General features: G+C 42.4%; 1 protein-coding gene across 1 annotated transcript; it reads right to left on the reverse strand.

The window, feature by feature from the left end:
- Window positions 1-294: 294 nt before the first annotated feature.
- SLC10A4 (solute carrier family 10 member 4) lies at window positions 295-6,882 on the reverse strand. Its single transcript, XM_025922317.2, has 3 exons — window positions 5,910-6,882; window positions 4,928-5,138; window positions 295-1,443 (listed from the first exon to the last, which is right to left on the reverse strand). Exons 1-3 carry the CDS (start codon window positions 6,503-6,505, stop codon window positions 931-933), a joined length of 1,320 nt encoding a protein of 439 aa, XP_025778102.1. The 5' UTR covers window positions 6,506-6,882; the 3' UTR covers window positions 295-930.
- Between the last annotated feature and the right edge of the window lie 8,319 nt (window positions 6,883-15,201).

Raw genomic sequence — 15,201 nt, forward strand, 5'->3', positions numbered from 1 at the left:
TGGGCAGGTGCACAGGGACAGCACTCAAAGCATCCACATCTGAGCTCATTGTTTTCTCTTCTCGACCCTGAAGCACGTCCTCTCCTCCCCTCCACTTCAAGCGGAGAGTCTATTGTTCTTCTCTGGGGTGGATCTTACTACAGTTTTTCCTAAGCAAACCATCCCTCTAAAAGATTGATTTGGGGTGTGTTACATAAGTGCAGAGACAAAATCAGTCCCCAGCTGAGAAGACAATACCTTGTTCCCTGGGGGGGTGGGGGGGGGCGGGAATGATAGCTGTTCATTACTAATAGATATCAGGTCAAGTAATCAAATGCATTAATGTATTTTTTTCTGATTTGATACAGGTTTGACAATAAAATACTGTATTTCATTGTTTAGTTGACCTGTTTGGGGATTTTTTGAATACAGATCAAAATTCAACATTGTCAGGTATTTCTACATGGAGCAAGCACTTTTTTTTTTTCTAACAACAATTACATTCAACTCAGTTATGGTTTACAAATTGCTTTACAAGTTATGTTTTACCAAAAAAAAAAACAAAAACAAAAACAAAACTTGTTTTTACTACCATAAGAGTGCACCCAAATTCTGCATTTCCAAGACCCTGTTTTCTAAGAGTGTATGTATTTGAAACAGTCCTAGAAATTGGTAATGATAAAAACCAAAGAGCACATGAACATGTTCAGGCTTTACTTCAGCAGTCCCGGGTGCAAGTTGTATTATGACATTGATGTGTAATTTGCGAAAGTGCTTGGTTAATACACCAATACAACCTTACAACGGGAAGAAGGTCATAACTGTTACATGTATGATAATGTGAACCATGTGTTACCCTTTATGTCAACCACATTCACTACCACAGACGAAAAACATCATAAATATGAAGTAACATTTCAGCAAGATAGAAACTCCTCTGTATCTCCATGTTCAGAGAGAAGTCTGAGTGGTTTCCATCATAATTAAATTGTCAGCTTTCACTGTGCCATAGGAAGGGTCCGCCATTTCCTCCTCTTTTAGTTTCTTGTAAGAAACGTCTGTATCTTCATCTTCATCTAGAGGATCTCGCTTGTGTAGTATCTCACTTCCATACACCTTATATATTAAAACAAAAATCCCTGCTTCTGCGGACTGGAAAAGGGCATACAGCAAAGGGAACATGTACATGCTTCCTATCAACTGCGGCCGGAAGGCCAGTTTTAGAATGGCGGTACAGAGCTGCACATTCTGACTCCCTGTTTCCAGGCACACGGTCCTCTTGCAGTTGGGCGGAAGACGGAGGAGAGTAGCTAAGCCATAGCCCAAGGCATAGCCTGCCAAGGGCATGAAAATGGCTACCACGTAAACACTTGCGGGAATGCTCGCCAACAGTTCAGGTCCTAACATGGTGCCAGTCATTATGAAAAGGACCACCAGTGTCACTAGCAGAGACCACAGGGAGACCTAGTAATAGAAAACGACAAGCCGTCAGAAACAAGATAGTCGGAAAGGAATTCAGGCAAGAGAATCCTCGGTTCTTGGGAGAAGAGACCCATGTAGCCTCACCCCACACACAAAATGGAGATCTTTGCCCTAAGCAGTCTTTGACAAAGCACTTCTGAGGATGGATAGGTCACCTCATCAGGAGGAGTCCAGATCCTAGCTGGACAGTTCTGATTGTTTGGAGGCCTGTCCTTATGTCTAGGGACAATCTGCTTTCTTTAACAACTAGCCATCGTCTTGGATAGACCCTCAGGAGCAGCACAGACCAGACTTCTGTTTTAAAAAACAGGAAGAGGGGCGCCTGGGTGGCGCAGTCGGTTAAGCGTCCAACTTCAGCCAGGTCACGATCTCCCGGTCCGTGAGTTCGAGCCCCGCGTCGGGCTCTGGGGCTCTGGGCTGATGGCTCGGGGCCTGGAGCCTGTTTCCGATTCTGTGTCTCCCTCTCTCTCTGCCCCTCCCCCGTTCATGCTCTGTCTCTCTCTGTCCCAAAAATAAATAAAAAACGTTGAAAAAAAATTTTTTTTTAATAAAAAAAATAAAATAAAATAAAAAACAGGAAGAAAAGGCTACTCGTCTCCAGCAGATTGTCTCTAGACTTTCACATAACTCTGTGGTGGGAGTCCTGACTGTTCAGAACATGTATTTAATTTGTGAATGTGCCTCTTCTAAACAGCAGTTAGAATAAAGCCTGATATACCAAGTATGGTCTGATGAACAGAGAGAGGAAAAGAAAAATTACCTTCCCTGAACAGGACCCCATGTTTTCCATAAGAGATATATCTCTGGTTGATCTCTGGTTTAACCCATGAGATAAAAAGCCACTAAAATGTATGCAACTTATAAAATAAATTTTAAAAAAACGTTTATAAAGGAGCACCTGGGCGGCTCAGTCTGTTGAGAGTCCAACTCTTGATTTTGGCTCAGGTCATGATCCCAGGGTCGTGGGATCAAGTCCCACTTGAGTGTGGAGCCTGCTTGAGATTCTCTCTTTCCCTCTGCCCCTCTCCCCCACCATTGCGCTTGCTCGCTCTCTTTCTCTCTCAAATAAATTTAAAAAAATTGTTTTAAGTACGAAACTTAGTATGTGATATTTTCAAACTTGAAAATACTTTATATCTCAGAGAATTGATAGCAACACTGAAACAATCACCAACTCTTAGATTATGTAAGTGAAAAAAAACAAACAAACAAGATGTGAGGAATTCTTTGCAATTCTGCAACACCCCTTTTTCATCTATTTACGAGCAACATCCCACCTATACATCTCTAATGATGTTTAGGAATTCTTACATATAATGGAGTTTAGATACAGTACAATTGACTGTATAGAACACTGTCATCTTGATGTCTGGCTGATATAGTTCACTCATTCAAATAAGACAAGCTATGTAAATAGTAAGGTGGAAACCTAAAAATTCCTCTCTTCATTCTCCTTTAGATTAGTAGTTAGCTAGTTTTTTTTTGTGTGTTTTTTTTTTGTTTTTTTTTTTTAATGGGGTAGGAGGTGTTTGTGAGGGAAACTAGAGATCCAAAAGAACAGCTTAAGTGCTGATTCTGGTTCACTGGATATTTGAGGCGAAACCCCTCTGCAGTCTGTGGGACTGGCATATACTTTATAATCTTTAAAAAATTACTTAAAATGTATCTGGGCTGGTAAAAAGTCTACCATAGAGAGTGCTAAAATACTTATTATATAAGGCGCTCATGCTACAAAGGTACAATGGCAGAAACCAAACAAACTATTATAAATCAAAAGTTTTTTTAAAAGTAATCTCTGCACCCAATGTGGGGCTCGAACTCTCGACTCCAAGATCAAGAGTCTCATGTTCTACCAACTGAGCCAGCCAGGAACCCCTAAAACTTTTCTGATATTAAGTTTCAAAGTGTGTCCACATCAAAAGCTTTGACAGGAAATCTGATTCTTCATTGTGAAAATACTGGCACCAAAGTTTCTTTTGAACTATTTTAAATCATTTGGGTGAGCACTGACATTGAATGCTCATTTTAAAGTGTTTGCAAAAGTGTAAAAGTGTTATAAAACATACCTTATGAATGTTCTGGTTAAGGAGTAAGAATAGGTTCACCTTAAACTCAAAGTTACCCAATCTTGTTGAATTGTCTATTATTTAAATATATTTATCTGTTTTTAGCATGGGAATAACTTATTTGATTTTCCCTTAGAATTCCTAAGATCTTGTAGTATTAGTTTAATGATTAAGCTTAATAAGTTCTTAATGCATCTTAAGATTATCTATGGGTATATTATGTATAACATATAAAATATATGCATATTTACATGTACATATAAATTTATTACATTTAAAATATATATGTTTATTACAGAGCACAATTTTACTCATGGCTGGCTATATTTGCAAAAGAACCCATTATTTTTCATGTTAATAAAAGTTAGCTCCTTTGAATAATCAAATTTTGGATTAATTATTTAAAATTAATGTATTTAATATAAGTAAAACACAAAAGATTATGTCTTTAAATCTACATAACTGAAACATTGGGGAAACTCTTTTTCTCTTCACTTGGCTAAATGAATTTGTGCATTTACAGTAATTAGTTATGTGTTTTATTTGAGTAACTTCCTAAACTGAGAGTCCTTCTCATGGTTTACTCTTATTTACTATTTTTGAGTTTTCAAAGAAAGCTTAGTTGACAAATATTTACATTTTTTCTCCAGTCAACAATTAACAAAATCTCTACTGCTACAAAAGGTATCATTTTTTTTAAAACAAAGCAACATTGGAAATATTGCACAAAATAATAGGAATCCTCGTTCTTTCACTAGCCTTAGAAACCACATGCGTTACCGCAATGGGGAAGGGAAAAGAAACACACAGATTTAATAACAGTACTATATTCTGCATTCTTTATCCAGGACCCAGTTTTATTTTGTGCCTTTTTAAAGTCAATATTTTGTGCATTGTATGATATTCCCTCAATGTGATTTTTAAATTACTTTTGGTCCTATTAGGGTCAACTTATTTTTAGAAAATTAATAAAACATTTTAAAGAAACCTTCTGCACAATTTCTCAGAATTAGAGTTCCACTTTTTTAAAACATAGGAATGCATTTCTAAAACACTGCTCAAGTTCAATTCACATAATTTCACTTCACCTGCTTTGATTTTTAGTAACGCCACGATTCGTTAGTGGACAATATGTTGCCATTTAATGGCACTCTCATCTCTCTCCCTCCTGATATGTTTCCTCCTGTGAATACTAATTGCTCACTTATGCTCTTTTTAATTAAGTTATGTTTTAATTAAAGCTATGAGTTTTTTGAAACTGCAAAAGGTAGAAGTTTTCTTTGTGGCACAAACTTTTTTTTTTTTTTAAGTTTATCCATGCAAGTTTATCCCTCTTTCCCAAACTTCTTAGCATTTCAGCCAGGGGTCAGAGACCAAGGACTCTCTACGAGTGACCTTACCTTCACAATGTAGTCCGCCACCCGGTTGTATTTGTATCGAATGAAGACCCCCAAGCCGATAGGGAGGAGAGTGCTGCAGAGGGTCAGGGTCACTGCCCCCAGAGGTAGTAATTGCACCAGAGGGGTGTCGATCCAAGCCCGGCTGTAGATCCACAGGCACAGGGGCATCAAGACTAGGGCCAGAAGCGTGGAGGAGATGGTCATGATGATGCTGCAGAAAGGGGAATGAACAGAATTCAGAATGGGCTCTGTGCCAACAGTCTCTCTTGCACATTGGATACAGGAGAAAGAACGAGACTGCAAATCTGGAGTCTGAAGTCAGGGGTGAGAACCTGTTTCATCGGTGCCAAGAGAACAACACCCCTAAGCCCAACTGAAACATGAACCCCAGGATGGGGAGGTGGGGGTGGGGGTGGGGTCGGATCTCAGGACTGCTGCCCCTGGCTTTATAAAGCCTATTGAGCTGGCTACAGTCTGGTTGATTCTGAGGGCAAGAACATCTTTCTTTTTTTTCATCCTCCAAAGCACCCTGTTAGACGTGGTAAGGCTGCTGAACACGACTTGTTGGATGGAACTCAATTATATTGTCCTCTGTATGAGATCACTGTCTTTATCGGGGCCAATAGCCCTATTTTGCTTTTGCATTTCCGGAGAGTCCTAGCTTCAGGCTTCCCAGTTCCCTTTGTCTTCTAGAGGCCGAGGACCTGCGCTGACAGCCCAAACTGCAGAAGGATGGTCCGAGAGCTGTGCAGGAAACCCCAAGGCAGTCGGCAGCCCTGTTCCCGTCTAGGTTTCTCCCCCCCCACAGCACTACCTCTTCACGTCCGCCTTGGCTTCTAAAGCCCGGGCGTCAACCCCTCGCTGCACTGTCGTCTTCCCTCTCCCACGCCTCTCTCCAACCGCCTCTCCTTCCTCTCCGTCTGAAACCCGCGGCTAAGCGCGGCTGCTTGGCAGGAGAAGACGCCTAAGGACCAGCCCGTACCTGAGGTTCATGTCGCCGTCAACCAGCAGGGACATGAGGTTGGACAGATTCCCGCCGGGACAGCAGCCACACAGGAGCACCGCCACGGCGGCCACCTCGTTCAGCGAGAAGGCCAGGGCCAGCAGGAAGGCCAGCAGCGGCAGCAAGCCGAACTGGCAGAGCGCGGCCAGCAGCGCGCCCACGGGCCGGCGGACGTGCTCCCCGAAGTGGTTCACGTCCACCGTGCAGCCCAGGCCCAGCATGGTGATGCACAGGGCGGCTCCCACGAACACGTTCAGCCCGTGGTTCAGCGGCGTGTCCCAGAACGGGGTCTGGGGGTGCGCCCAGGAGTGGGGGAACAGGGACGGGCCCAGGCTGGCCGAGACGCCCGCCGAGCTGCCTGCCGTCGGCTCTGGGGTGGGCGCGGGGCCGGGGCTGAAACCGACGCCGGGACTGGGCGCGAGGCTGAGCCCGGGGCTGGGGCCGGCGCTGGAGGCAGGGGTGACGGGCAGGTCGGGGCCGGCGCTCAGGCTGCTGGCATTGGGCGACAGCGTGTAGTTGTCCGGCTGCAGCGAGGACGGGGTGAAGAGCAGCGTCGCGTTGTCGGGGCCGTCCATGGCGCCGAGGCGGGCGGCCGCGGCTCCGCTGTTCCCCGGCCCCGCGCGCCTCTGCCCGCGTCCTGCGGTGCCACCTGCCCGCGTCCGCCTGTCCGTCGGTCCGCAGCCGCAGGCGAAGCTAGGTGCGGAGCTCGGACTGCGCGCCGCTGACGTCTCTGCGGCGTCGGGTGCTGCGGGAGGTGGGGGGGGGGGGGGTCCTCCGCTGGCGGCACTTAAAGCGCAGCCCCCCAGGGTGAACCCAATCGCCCGGCCCCGGCGCCTGGCAGGCCCCGCCCCGCCGCCGGGTCCCTCCTTTTAATCACCAGTAAGTGGTTCTGTTAGAGTGCAGCCAGGGGCGGAACAAAGAGCTGACAAAGGACAAGAAGAAAAACCGTGCCTGGCTGCCGATCAAGTTCTGTGATGGGCTCTGCCCATTTCATAATGAAATCTGGAGACACGCACGCGCGCGCACACACACACACACACACACACACACACACACACACGAAGCTTATCAATGCATGCACATGAACTGTATACACTGTTCGAAGAGCCTGCAACCCTGAGCATCGAGAAGGGTCCCGGACTTAATGTGAGCGGTTCTCTGGTAGCAAGACACAATATCTGGCTTTCATTTACTGACAGGTTTTTTTTTTTTTTTTAATTCTTAAAAAAAATTTTTTTTAAGTAATCTTTACGTAATTTGCTAACAGTTTTTAAATAAAATGCGTTCAGACTCAAAGTAGAAAGTAATAACAATACTGGGGGGTTGGCAAGTGCGTGTGCATTATTTCACTGGATTGTCACAGCAGAGCCTTGAGAGATGCTGTTAACTCGTTCTTACACGTGAGGAATCTGAGGTGCAGGGAAGTCTCAGCCTCGGCAGCCAAACCCACAGGTAGTGTCTGGATGAATGTGCATCTGATATGTCCTTAACGAGGACCCTGGAGAGCTCTGCTAAGAAAAGGCTCTGTGGAAAATGTGTTTTGGGAGTTACTGGCAGTTGGGGAGAGGATATCTCCGTGGCCATAAATTTATGAAGTGTTATGAGCACAGCCCGGCATTGGGATTAAAGGACTAGAAAGAAATAAAGTGGTGGGATTCCCTGCCTCGGACAGGTTTATCCCCCAAACAAATCAGATTTAGAGTTCACAGGACTGTTGGCTCAGCAACTTTCAGTCACCAGAGGCATCTACAAAGAGAGGGAGCTCGCTGCATACCAGGGAGGTGGAGCCATTTGAGAAGGCATCTATACCTGTCTGGAGACACCATAAAGCCAAAGCCGGGTGAGTTGCGAAAGCCAACAGGAGGATTTTCTAGATAGAAGTCTTAGCTCAGGGCTAGACTGCATGGGGCCAGGACCCCAGAGTGGATTCTTCCCCCTAGGAACTTGTCCCTCCCCACTTTTCTGACACCAGAGGAGACTGGGTGACTTCCATTTCCCAGTGGTGGACTGAGCCCACGTGTTTATCTTTTCTCCTCTCCAAATCTCATGAAAATGACAGAGAATGTGAAAAATAAGATTACATTCACAGCGTATTGCATTCTTAGTCACAAATAAAGTATCTTTTTTCCATTAGACCTTAAATTCCATGAGGGCAGAGCTGCGCAAGCATTTAGGAAAGTAACGTACTGTCATACTTTCCTAAAACAGTAGAGCCAAGAAAACCATGCAGTGACATCTATTGAGCTCTGAAGGAAGTGGTACATGACCAAAAATATTCTAGGTGTTCATTCAGGCTTATGTAAGCAAAACAAAGATACTCAGATATACAATGAAACACGTCACCCGAATACTTTCTTTAAGTAAGTATATCCAGGGGAGACCCGCGGAGAAACAGACAAATTAAGGAGGGGCCCCTGCTGAGCCTTCACATTCTTTAAACCACAGGATGAGATTAGCCAAGAACACAAATGGCAGAGGGCCAGCTGAAGCCTAACTGTAGACACCGCCCCTGTTTTTGCCCCCTCCTTGTGTTAATGATATTAAAATCCACAATCAAATTCAATAAGCGGTAATTAGAGGCAGCCCAACTCATCCAACTAGCTCCCGTCTTGGTTTGGGGAGGGATATGGGAGGTGATTTATGCCATGGACAAAGAGCAAAAAGCAGAAAGGGATGGGCCTGGCTTGTAAATCAGCAGGCTCACAGTAAACCTGCAGTTCTGGGGGCTTCTTGGGGCCTGCGGAGTGGTCATCTCTCCTCCTGATGTAGTTATTGTCAATGTAAAGAAAGCCTCCCTCTTCTTTCTGATCTCCTTCACTGGAAGAAAACCCCAGGAGTAGAAAACAGAGCTCACAATCAGGTATGTTACTGGTGTAGCCTCCTCAATTACCTTTCTTTTACTCTTGCTGCCACCAAGGAGGGTCCGGCCCATCCAGAGGAGAGAGAATATATAGAAGGGCAAGACAACAACATAGCACCTGGAAAATATACAATGGGGGGCTGGGGAGGTGAGAAATAAATTTAGAACTATGTTGCACACCGAACACCAAAAATAATTCCAAATACATTAAAGAGTTAATAATGATAATGATAATAATGATGATGATACAACCAAATACTGGAGAAAAATTTTGGCTCATATTTATATCATCTTTGGATAAGGGAAGTCTTCCTAAGCAAAAAAGCAACAGAAGAAATCCTAATGGGAAGCTCACTAGATATGGCTACATAAACATTTTATGCACAGCAGTAAAGACAGCAGGGAAAAAAGTTAAATGCAAATTACAAAATGAAAAAAATATTTGAAACATATAAAATCCAGAGCTAATTTTTAAAAAGTTTTAACGTTTATTTATTTTTGAGAGAGAGAGAGAGAGAGACAGAGAACAAGTGGGGGAGGAGGAGAGAGAAAAGGAGACACAGAATCTGAAGCAGGCTCCAGGCTCTGAGTTGTCAGCATAGAGCCAGACAGGATTGGGGGGCGGGGGCCCTCAAAACCACAAACCACGAGATCATGACCTGAGCCAAAGTAGGTCGCTCAACCAACTGAGTCACCCAGGCGCCCCATGAGCTAATATTGTTAATTTACAAAATAGTTTCACAAATTAATGAAAACAAACAACACAATAGGAAAAAGGCAAATGATACGAATAGACACACAAGATCACAGAAAGGAATGCTAATCACCATATACTTCTAAAAATATTCACACTCACTAGTAACCAAAGAAATTAAAGCAATTAAATGCCATTTTTATTGGAAAATACTGAAATAAATACGATAGTGTTGTGGCAAAGATGCTGTTAACTGGACAGTCTCTCATCCTGCCAGGGGTATATCTTTTCGAGAAGGAAACTTGGTGAGTAACAATTGCCCTAAGAATGTGTATTTCCTTTGATCCGGCAATTCTTTTTCTAGGTGTTCATTATAAGGAAACAGTAAGAAAAAATAATTAAAAAAAAATTTTTTTTTAACGTTTATTTATTTTTGAGACAGAGAGAGACAGAGCATGAACGGGGGAGGGTCAGAGAGAGGGAGACACAGAATCGGAAGCAGGCTCCAGGCTCTGAGCCATCAGCACAGAGCCCGACGCGGGGCTCGAACCCACAGACCGCGAGATCATGACCTGAGCCGAAGTCGGACGCTTAACCGACTGAGCCACTCAGGCGCCCTGAAAAAATAATTTTTTAATGAAAGCTACATTGAGTGTGTATTATATACAGACAATCTTCTAAGCCTTTGCATGGACCATCTCCTTTAACCCTTAGGATAGGCTTAATGGGGTTAGAAATTTGGCAAGTTATCGCCTACTAGGGAGAGAGCCAGGAGTGGAACCCAAGCTTTTGGATCCCAAAGTCTGTATCCTAAGCCTGTTGCAGTGTAGTTAAATCAATGAGTACACTAATACAGGAGACTGCTATGCAGATACAAAGTACCATGTTTATAATCAGAGTTCTTAATCTGGAGTCCATACATGAATCTAAGAACCTCTTGAAATGATGAACTTTTCTGTATATGTACTTTTTTTTCCCTGAAAAACGAGTCCATGAATTTTCCCAGGTTTCTAAAAGAGTCCAAGATCTATTTAGAGAAATAATAAGAATAAGGGAGAAGTTCTTGTGATAAAATCTTAAGTGATAAAACAAGCTATAAACACACACACATACACTTATATTCTAGTAAATATATTGAATATATATAAATTTAGAGGGAATTTCTCCAATGTATAGTATATCTGAGTGATAGGATTAAAAGTGATTTTTAGGGGTGCCTGGGTGGCTCAGTCAGTTAAGCATCAGACTTTGGCTCAGATCATGATCTCACAGGTCGTGAGTTCAAGCCCCATGTTAGGCTCTGTGTTGACAGCTCAGAACCTGGAGCCTGCTTTGGATTCTCCCTCTCTCTCTGCCCCTCCCCTGCGTGCACTCTGTCTGTCTGTCTCTCTCTTTCAAAAATAAATAAAGATTTTTAAATTTTTAAAAAAAACAAAAGTGATTTTTAGGGTTGCCTGGGTGGTTCAGTCAGTTAAACATCCTGCTCTTGATCTCGGCTCAGGTCATGGTCTCAAGGCTCATGGGATGGAGCCCTACATGGGGCTCTGCAGTGACAGCACAGAGCCTGCGTGGGATTCTCTCTATCCCTCTCTCTCTGCCCTTTACCCTCTCCCCCACACGCTCTCTCTCAAAGTAAATAAACATTTAAAAGTGATTTTTAGTTTTTTCTCTATATTTTATGGTGTTTCTGAATTTCTGCCATAATAGTATTTGATAATGAGAAAAGTAGCAACGTTATTTTTAAAATAAAAAACCCAGAGGAAAAATAAATTCCACAAGTGTCGAGGGCTAAGTCACTTTAATCAATCCACAGGGAAAATAAAGGTTGATAGAGAAAAATAGGCAAAAGACAGACAATATACAATAAGAAAGTGTATGCTCTTTATTAAATGGAAAAAGTTGTACTTCTCTAGTCGTTAACTAAACACAAAATATGAAACTTAAAACCAAACCGACAAAAATTCTCAAAGTCAACAACATCTAATGCTGGAAATGCAATGGAAAAAGCACTCAAACACCTTTGACGGTGGTGAGGTATTTGATACAGCTTCTGGGCAAAGCAATTTGATAATACAACCCTGCTTCTGGAAATTTTTTAAAATTAGAATTATTTCAGGTGATGTGCCAGAAACCCTAACTCACATTGGTTTAAGGCCAGAAAGGGCATTTATTGACTCATGAAAATGAAAAATCTCCAGCTGTGGCTGGCTCCCAAGTTAAAATGAGGACTCCGTCCCTCTCCATTTCTCAGCTCTCCTTTGCTCTACTGGTATCTTCATTTTCATGTATACTTTCTCCATAGGGAGGTTCAACAACTCCCCATACAGTTTTTGGCAAATAGAGCGTTCCTATGAAATCTTTCGTAAGCTGGAATGGTATAAAGGGAAGAAGGCATTACCATTCATCTATGCAGGAAAGTTTCTGAGCATTCCTAGACCCCCCAAATCGACTCTCTTATGTTTTTCTGATAACTTAAAACACATCTTGCTGACGGATGAATGTAATAAATGGAGATAAAACAGAGATGCTCACAGACACAGTTCAAAGCTGTGAAGGCTTGCTGCTGAGATGCTAAGTGTAGTTCTTGGGGGAAAGATCTTGGTGAGGCTGCTCTCACTGCTGGGGGAGAGCTGCCTCCGTCACAGCTCATTGCAAAACAAACTCTGAATGCTATTTTCCTCTTTCTCCTTTTATCGTTTTAGCATAAAAGGGAAAATTCTCTTCAGATTTCTTTTCAAACAGGTGCTAACGTAGGCCTTTCATAAAAGTGAAGTGGCCATGTGCGAACTTCTGAAAAGCCAGGGATACCTGTATATCTTACCAATTTAAACCCCCCATGGAAAGAGAAAGCCTGCTTCCCAATAATTCCCAGAACAGTCTTGGGACGAATTTGGTCCGTGACTTTCCCCCAGCCCATTCTGCTTGTTCTGATAACGCATCAGATCTCAGTCATCTTGTAAGAGTATCATCCTGTGCTGTTCGATCATGTGATTCAATTGTACACTTCCTAGTCACTACCAAAAAGCCATCAGGAGAGATTTGATTTAATCCAGATTCTCCTTCTCATGTCATCTCAGAGTCTGCTCCAGAGAAGCCCTCGGCTTTCCACATATCCCTTCAGTGCTTTGCTTTACACAGAAAGATTGTTCTTTTTTTTTCTGCTGATCGTCTGTTCTTCAACCAGTTTACATCCTTGTTTTTATCTCTCCTTTAACTTTCCCGTCACTGGCAACTAACCTGAAAAGTGAGAGGTCTGTTGCTTTCTTGAAGTGCTAACATTTCAACATGTTTTTGATGCATGGAAGACTGTAGTGAGGACATCACGTAGCCATCGTTGAATGGCATAAAGCTTGTATCAGGAGACATTTGTCATCTGATAAACTGAGAAGGAGAAAACAGTATCTACAAAGCTCTAGCAGGATATTAAACTGAGAATTTATTTGATCCAAACATGAAAAAAAAATCTCCAGTGATGTTTTTCAAGATTCCCAACTGAAAAATTACCTCTTGTTAAGTTACCAGACCATACACTAAATAGGAAAAATGAGATTTTTTTTAAAAAAAGAAGTTTTATTAAAATTAGACTCCACTAATTGGTTTGGATTTGGGGTTTTTAAAAATAATTTTCATCATCCCATACAAAGTAGATAAATCATTAACATTTTTTAATTTAAGAAATGTTATTTCGAAGCACTCATTTTTATTTTATTTTTTTAAATGTTAACTCATTTTTGATAGAGGGAGAGAGAGAGACAGAGACAGAGCACAAGCAGGGGAGGGGCAGAGAGAGAGGGAGACACAGAATCCAAAGCTGGCTCCAGGCTCTGAGCCATCAGCACAGAGCCTGATGCGGGGCTCGAACCCACAAACTGTGAAATCAAGACCTCAGCCAAAGTTGGATGCTCAACTGACTGAGCCACCCAGATGCCCCTAAACACTCTTTAAAGGTGAGTTTCTCTTGGAATAATTTAAAACCTCTTGTCCATTACAGAAGAAGCTTGCTCACCCATTTAACCTTAGTCAGTAATGATATGTGTTGGAGAATAGTAATGAGTTCTGGGTTCATGTGATCCTAAGACAAGACTGTGGTTTGTTAATAATTTTATATTTCATATTTTTTCTTACTTTCAATATTGAATTAGTCTTGCCATTCAATAGATATGAGCATGATTTCCCATGGCTGCTGCTTACCAGTATCTGTCATTGCTATCCATTGCCCTACTTCGTCTAGAATATTGATTGGGAGGTAGTAGATAAAGTCACTGCTTTCCCCCCATCATTTCTGTAAAATTGTGCTGACAGGACTTTATGGGGGCTGGAAAAATGGGAATTGAAAGTTGGTACTAATGATTTTCATCATACTTGCTTAGACTCTCTCTCTCTCTCTCTCTCTCTCTCTCTCTCTCTCTCTCTCAAGTAGGCTGATGCCTGGCACAGAGCCCAAGGCGGGGCTTGAACTCACCACCCTGAGATCAAGACCTGAACTGAGATCAAGAGTCAGTCACTTAACCAACTGAGCCATTCAGGTGCCCCAGACTCTCTCTTAACTAATCAAATATTAGTTTTAACTAATCTTAACTAATCTAGTTTTAACTAATTTAACTAATTTCCCTAGATTTTAACTGATTTAACTAAATTTTAACTAATCTAGTTTTAACTAGTCTTAACTAATCAATAACTGACTTTCCTCCAAAATCTGGTATTTTAGAATACATATGATACATATAGGTATGTATACAAAGTGCGCATATATATATAGTTTCTTCTATTTCTCTCGACCTTTCAGAGTTGGCTGTGATTAACGGACATAGATCCCTAAAATTTCAGAGTTCTTTTCATAATATTGTGTTATAACAACTCGATTCAAACACTGTATTAATCTCCCAGTGTTTTGCTAGACAGGAGAATGATAGAGGTTGACATAAGGTACGTTTCATATTCTCAAGGACCTTGCAGCTCCTTGAGAACAAAAGCATACAGCTAAGGGTACAAGTGCAAGGCACATTATGATGAACTTTATATATTCAGGTTCACATGAGATGAGAAAGATCAATTCTGGCTGTGGAGTCTAAGTCTAACTAACCAATGAGTACTGGACTTTCAACATGTAGAGCAAGGCCAAGGACATTCTAGGGAAGGAGACCAGCTTGCACAAAGTCTTAGGAGCACATTACTTCCCCTGAGATCACGGGGAATGGAGCAGGCATACACAGTGGCAAGGTCAAGAAACAAGATGGGGCAAGGTGGGTAGTGAAGGCAAATCTTTTAGGGTCATTGTTGCCATGTAAAGAGCTTGAACTTTATTCTGGGACCGCAGGAAGTGAGCTAAGTTTTCTGTACAGGGAAGTGACATATCCAGATTCAAGACGCAGAAAGACAATTCTCCGAGCTCTGGGTAGATGGATAGAAACAGCACAAAGAACAGGGAGAGAGTCAAGCAGGAGGTTGACTACGGCAGTAGAAAATAATGGCAGCTCATAGCACAGAGTGAGCATGGAAATTGAGAGGAAAAGGTACATTTGCGGTGAAGGAGAGAAATGATTCAAAGCAAAATTAAGCTCTAATTTGAAAGATGAGGTGGATGGTAATGATATGAACTGACATATAGAACACAGGCAAAATAGCAAGTTTGAGACTCAAGTAGCAAAGTGTTAGATGTGTTGAGTATAGGATGTTTGGAATGTCCAGTCGGAATCTAATATGCAACTGAACGTCAA

This window comes from Puma concolor, chromosome B1 (genome assembly GCF_028749965.1).
Source record: "Puma concolor isolate L17-30 chromosome B1, mPumCon1.1.hap2, whole genome shotgun sequence".
NCBI lineage: Eukaryota > Metazoa > Chordata > Mammalia > Carnivora > Felidae > Puma > Puma concolor.

Bases quoted from the DNA above. Each gene is read 5' to 3' on its own strand.
- SLC10A4 (XM_025922317.2), bottom strand. From the start codon at position 6,505: ATGGACGGCCCCGACAACGCGACGCTGCTCTTCACCCCGTCCTCGCTG. The intron at 5,139-5,909 runs GTACGGGCTGGT...CCCTTTCTGCAG, and splicing joins GACGGCGACATGAACCTCAG to CATCATCATGACCATCTCCT. The intron at 1,444-4,927 runs GTAAGGTCACTC...TTCTATTACTAG, and splicing joins TGGCGGACTACATTGTGAAG to GTCTCCCTGTGGTCTCTGCT.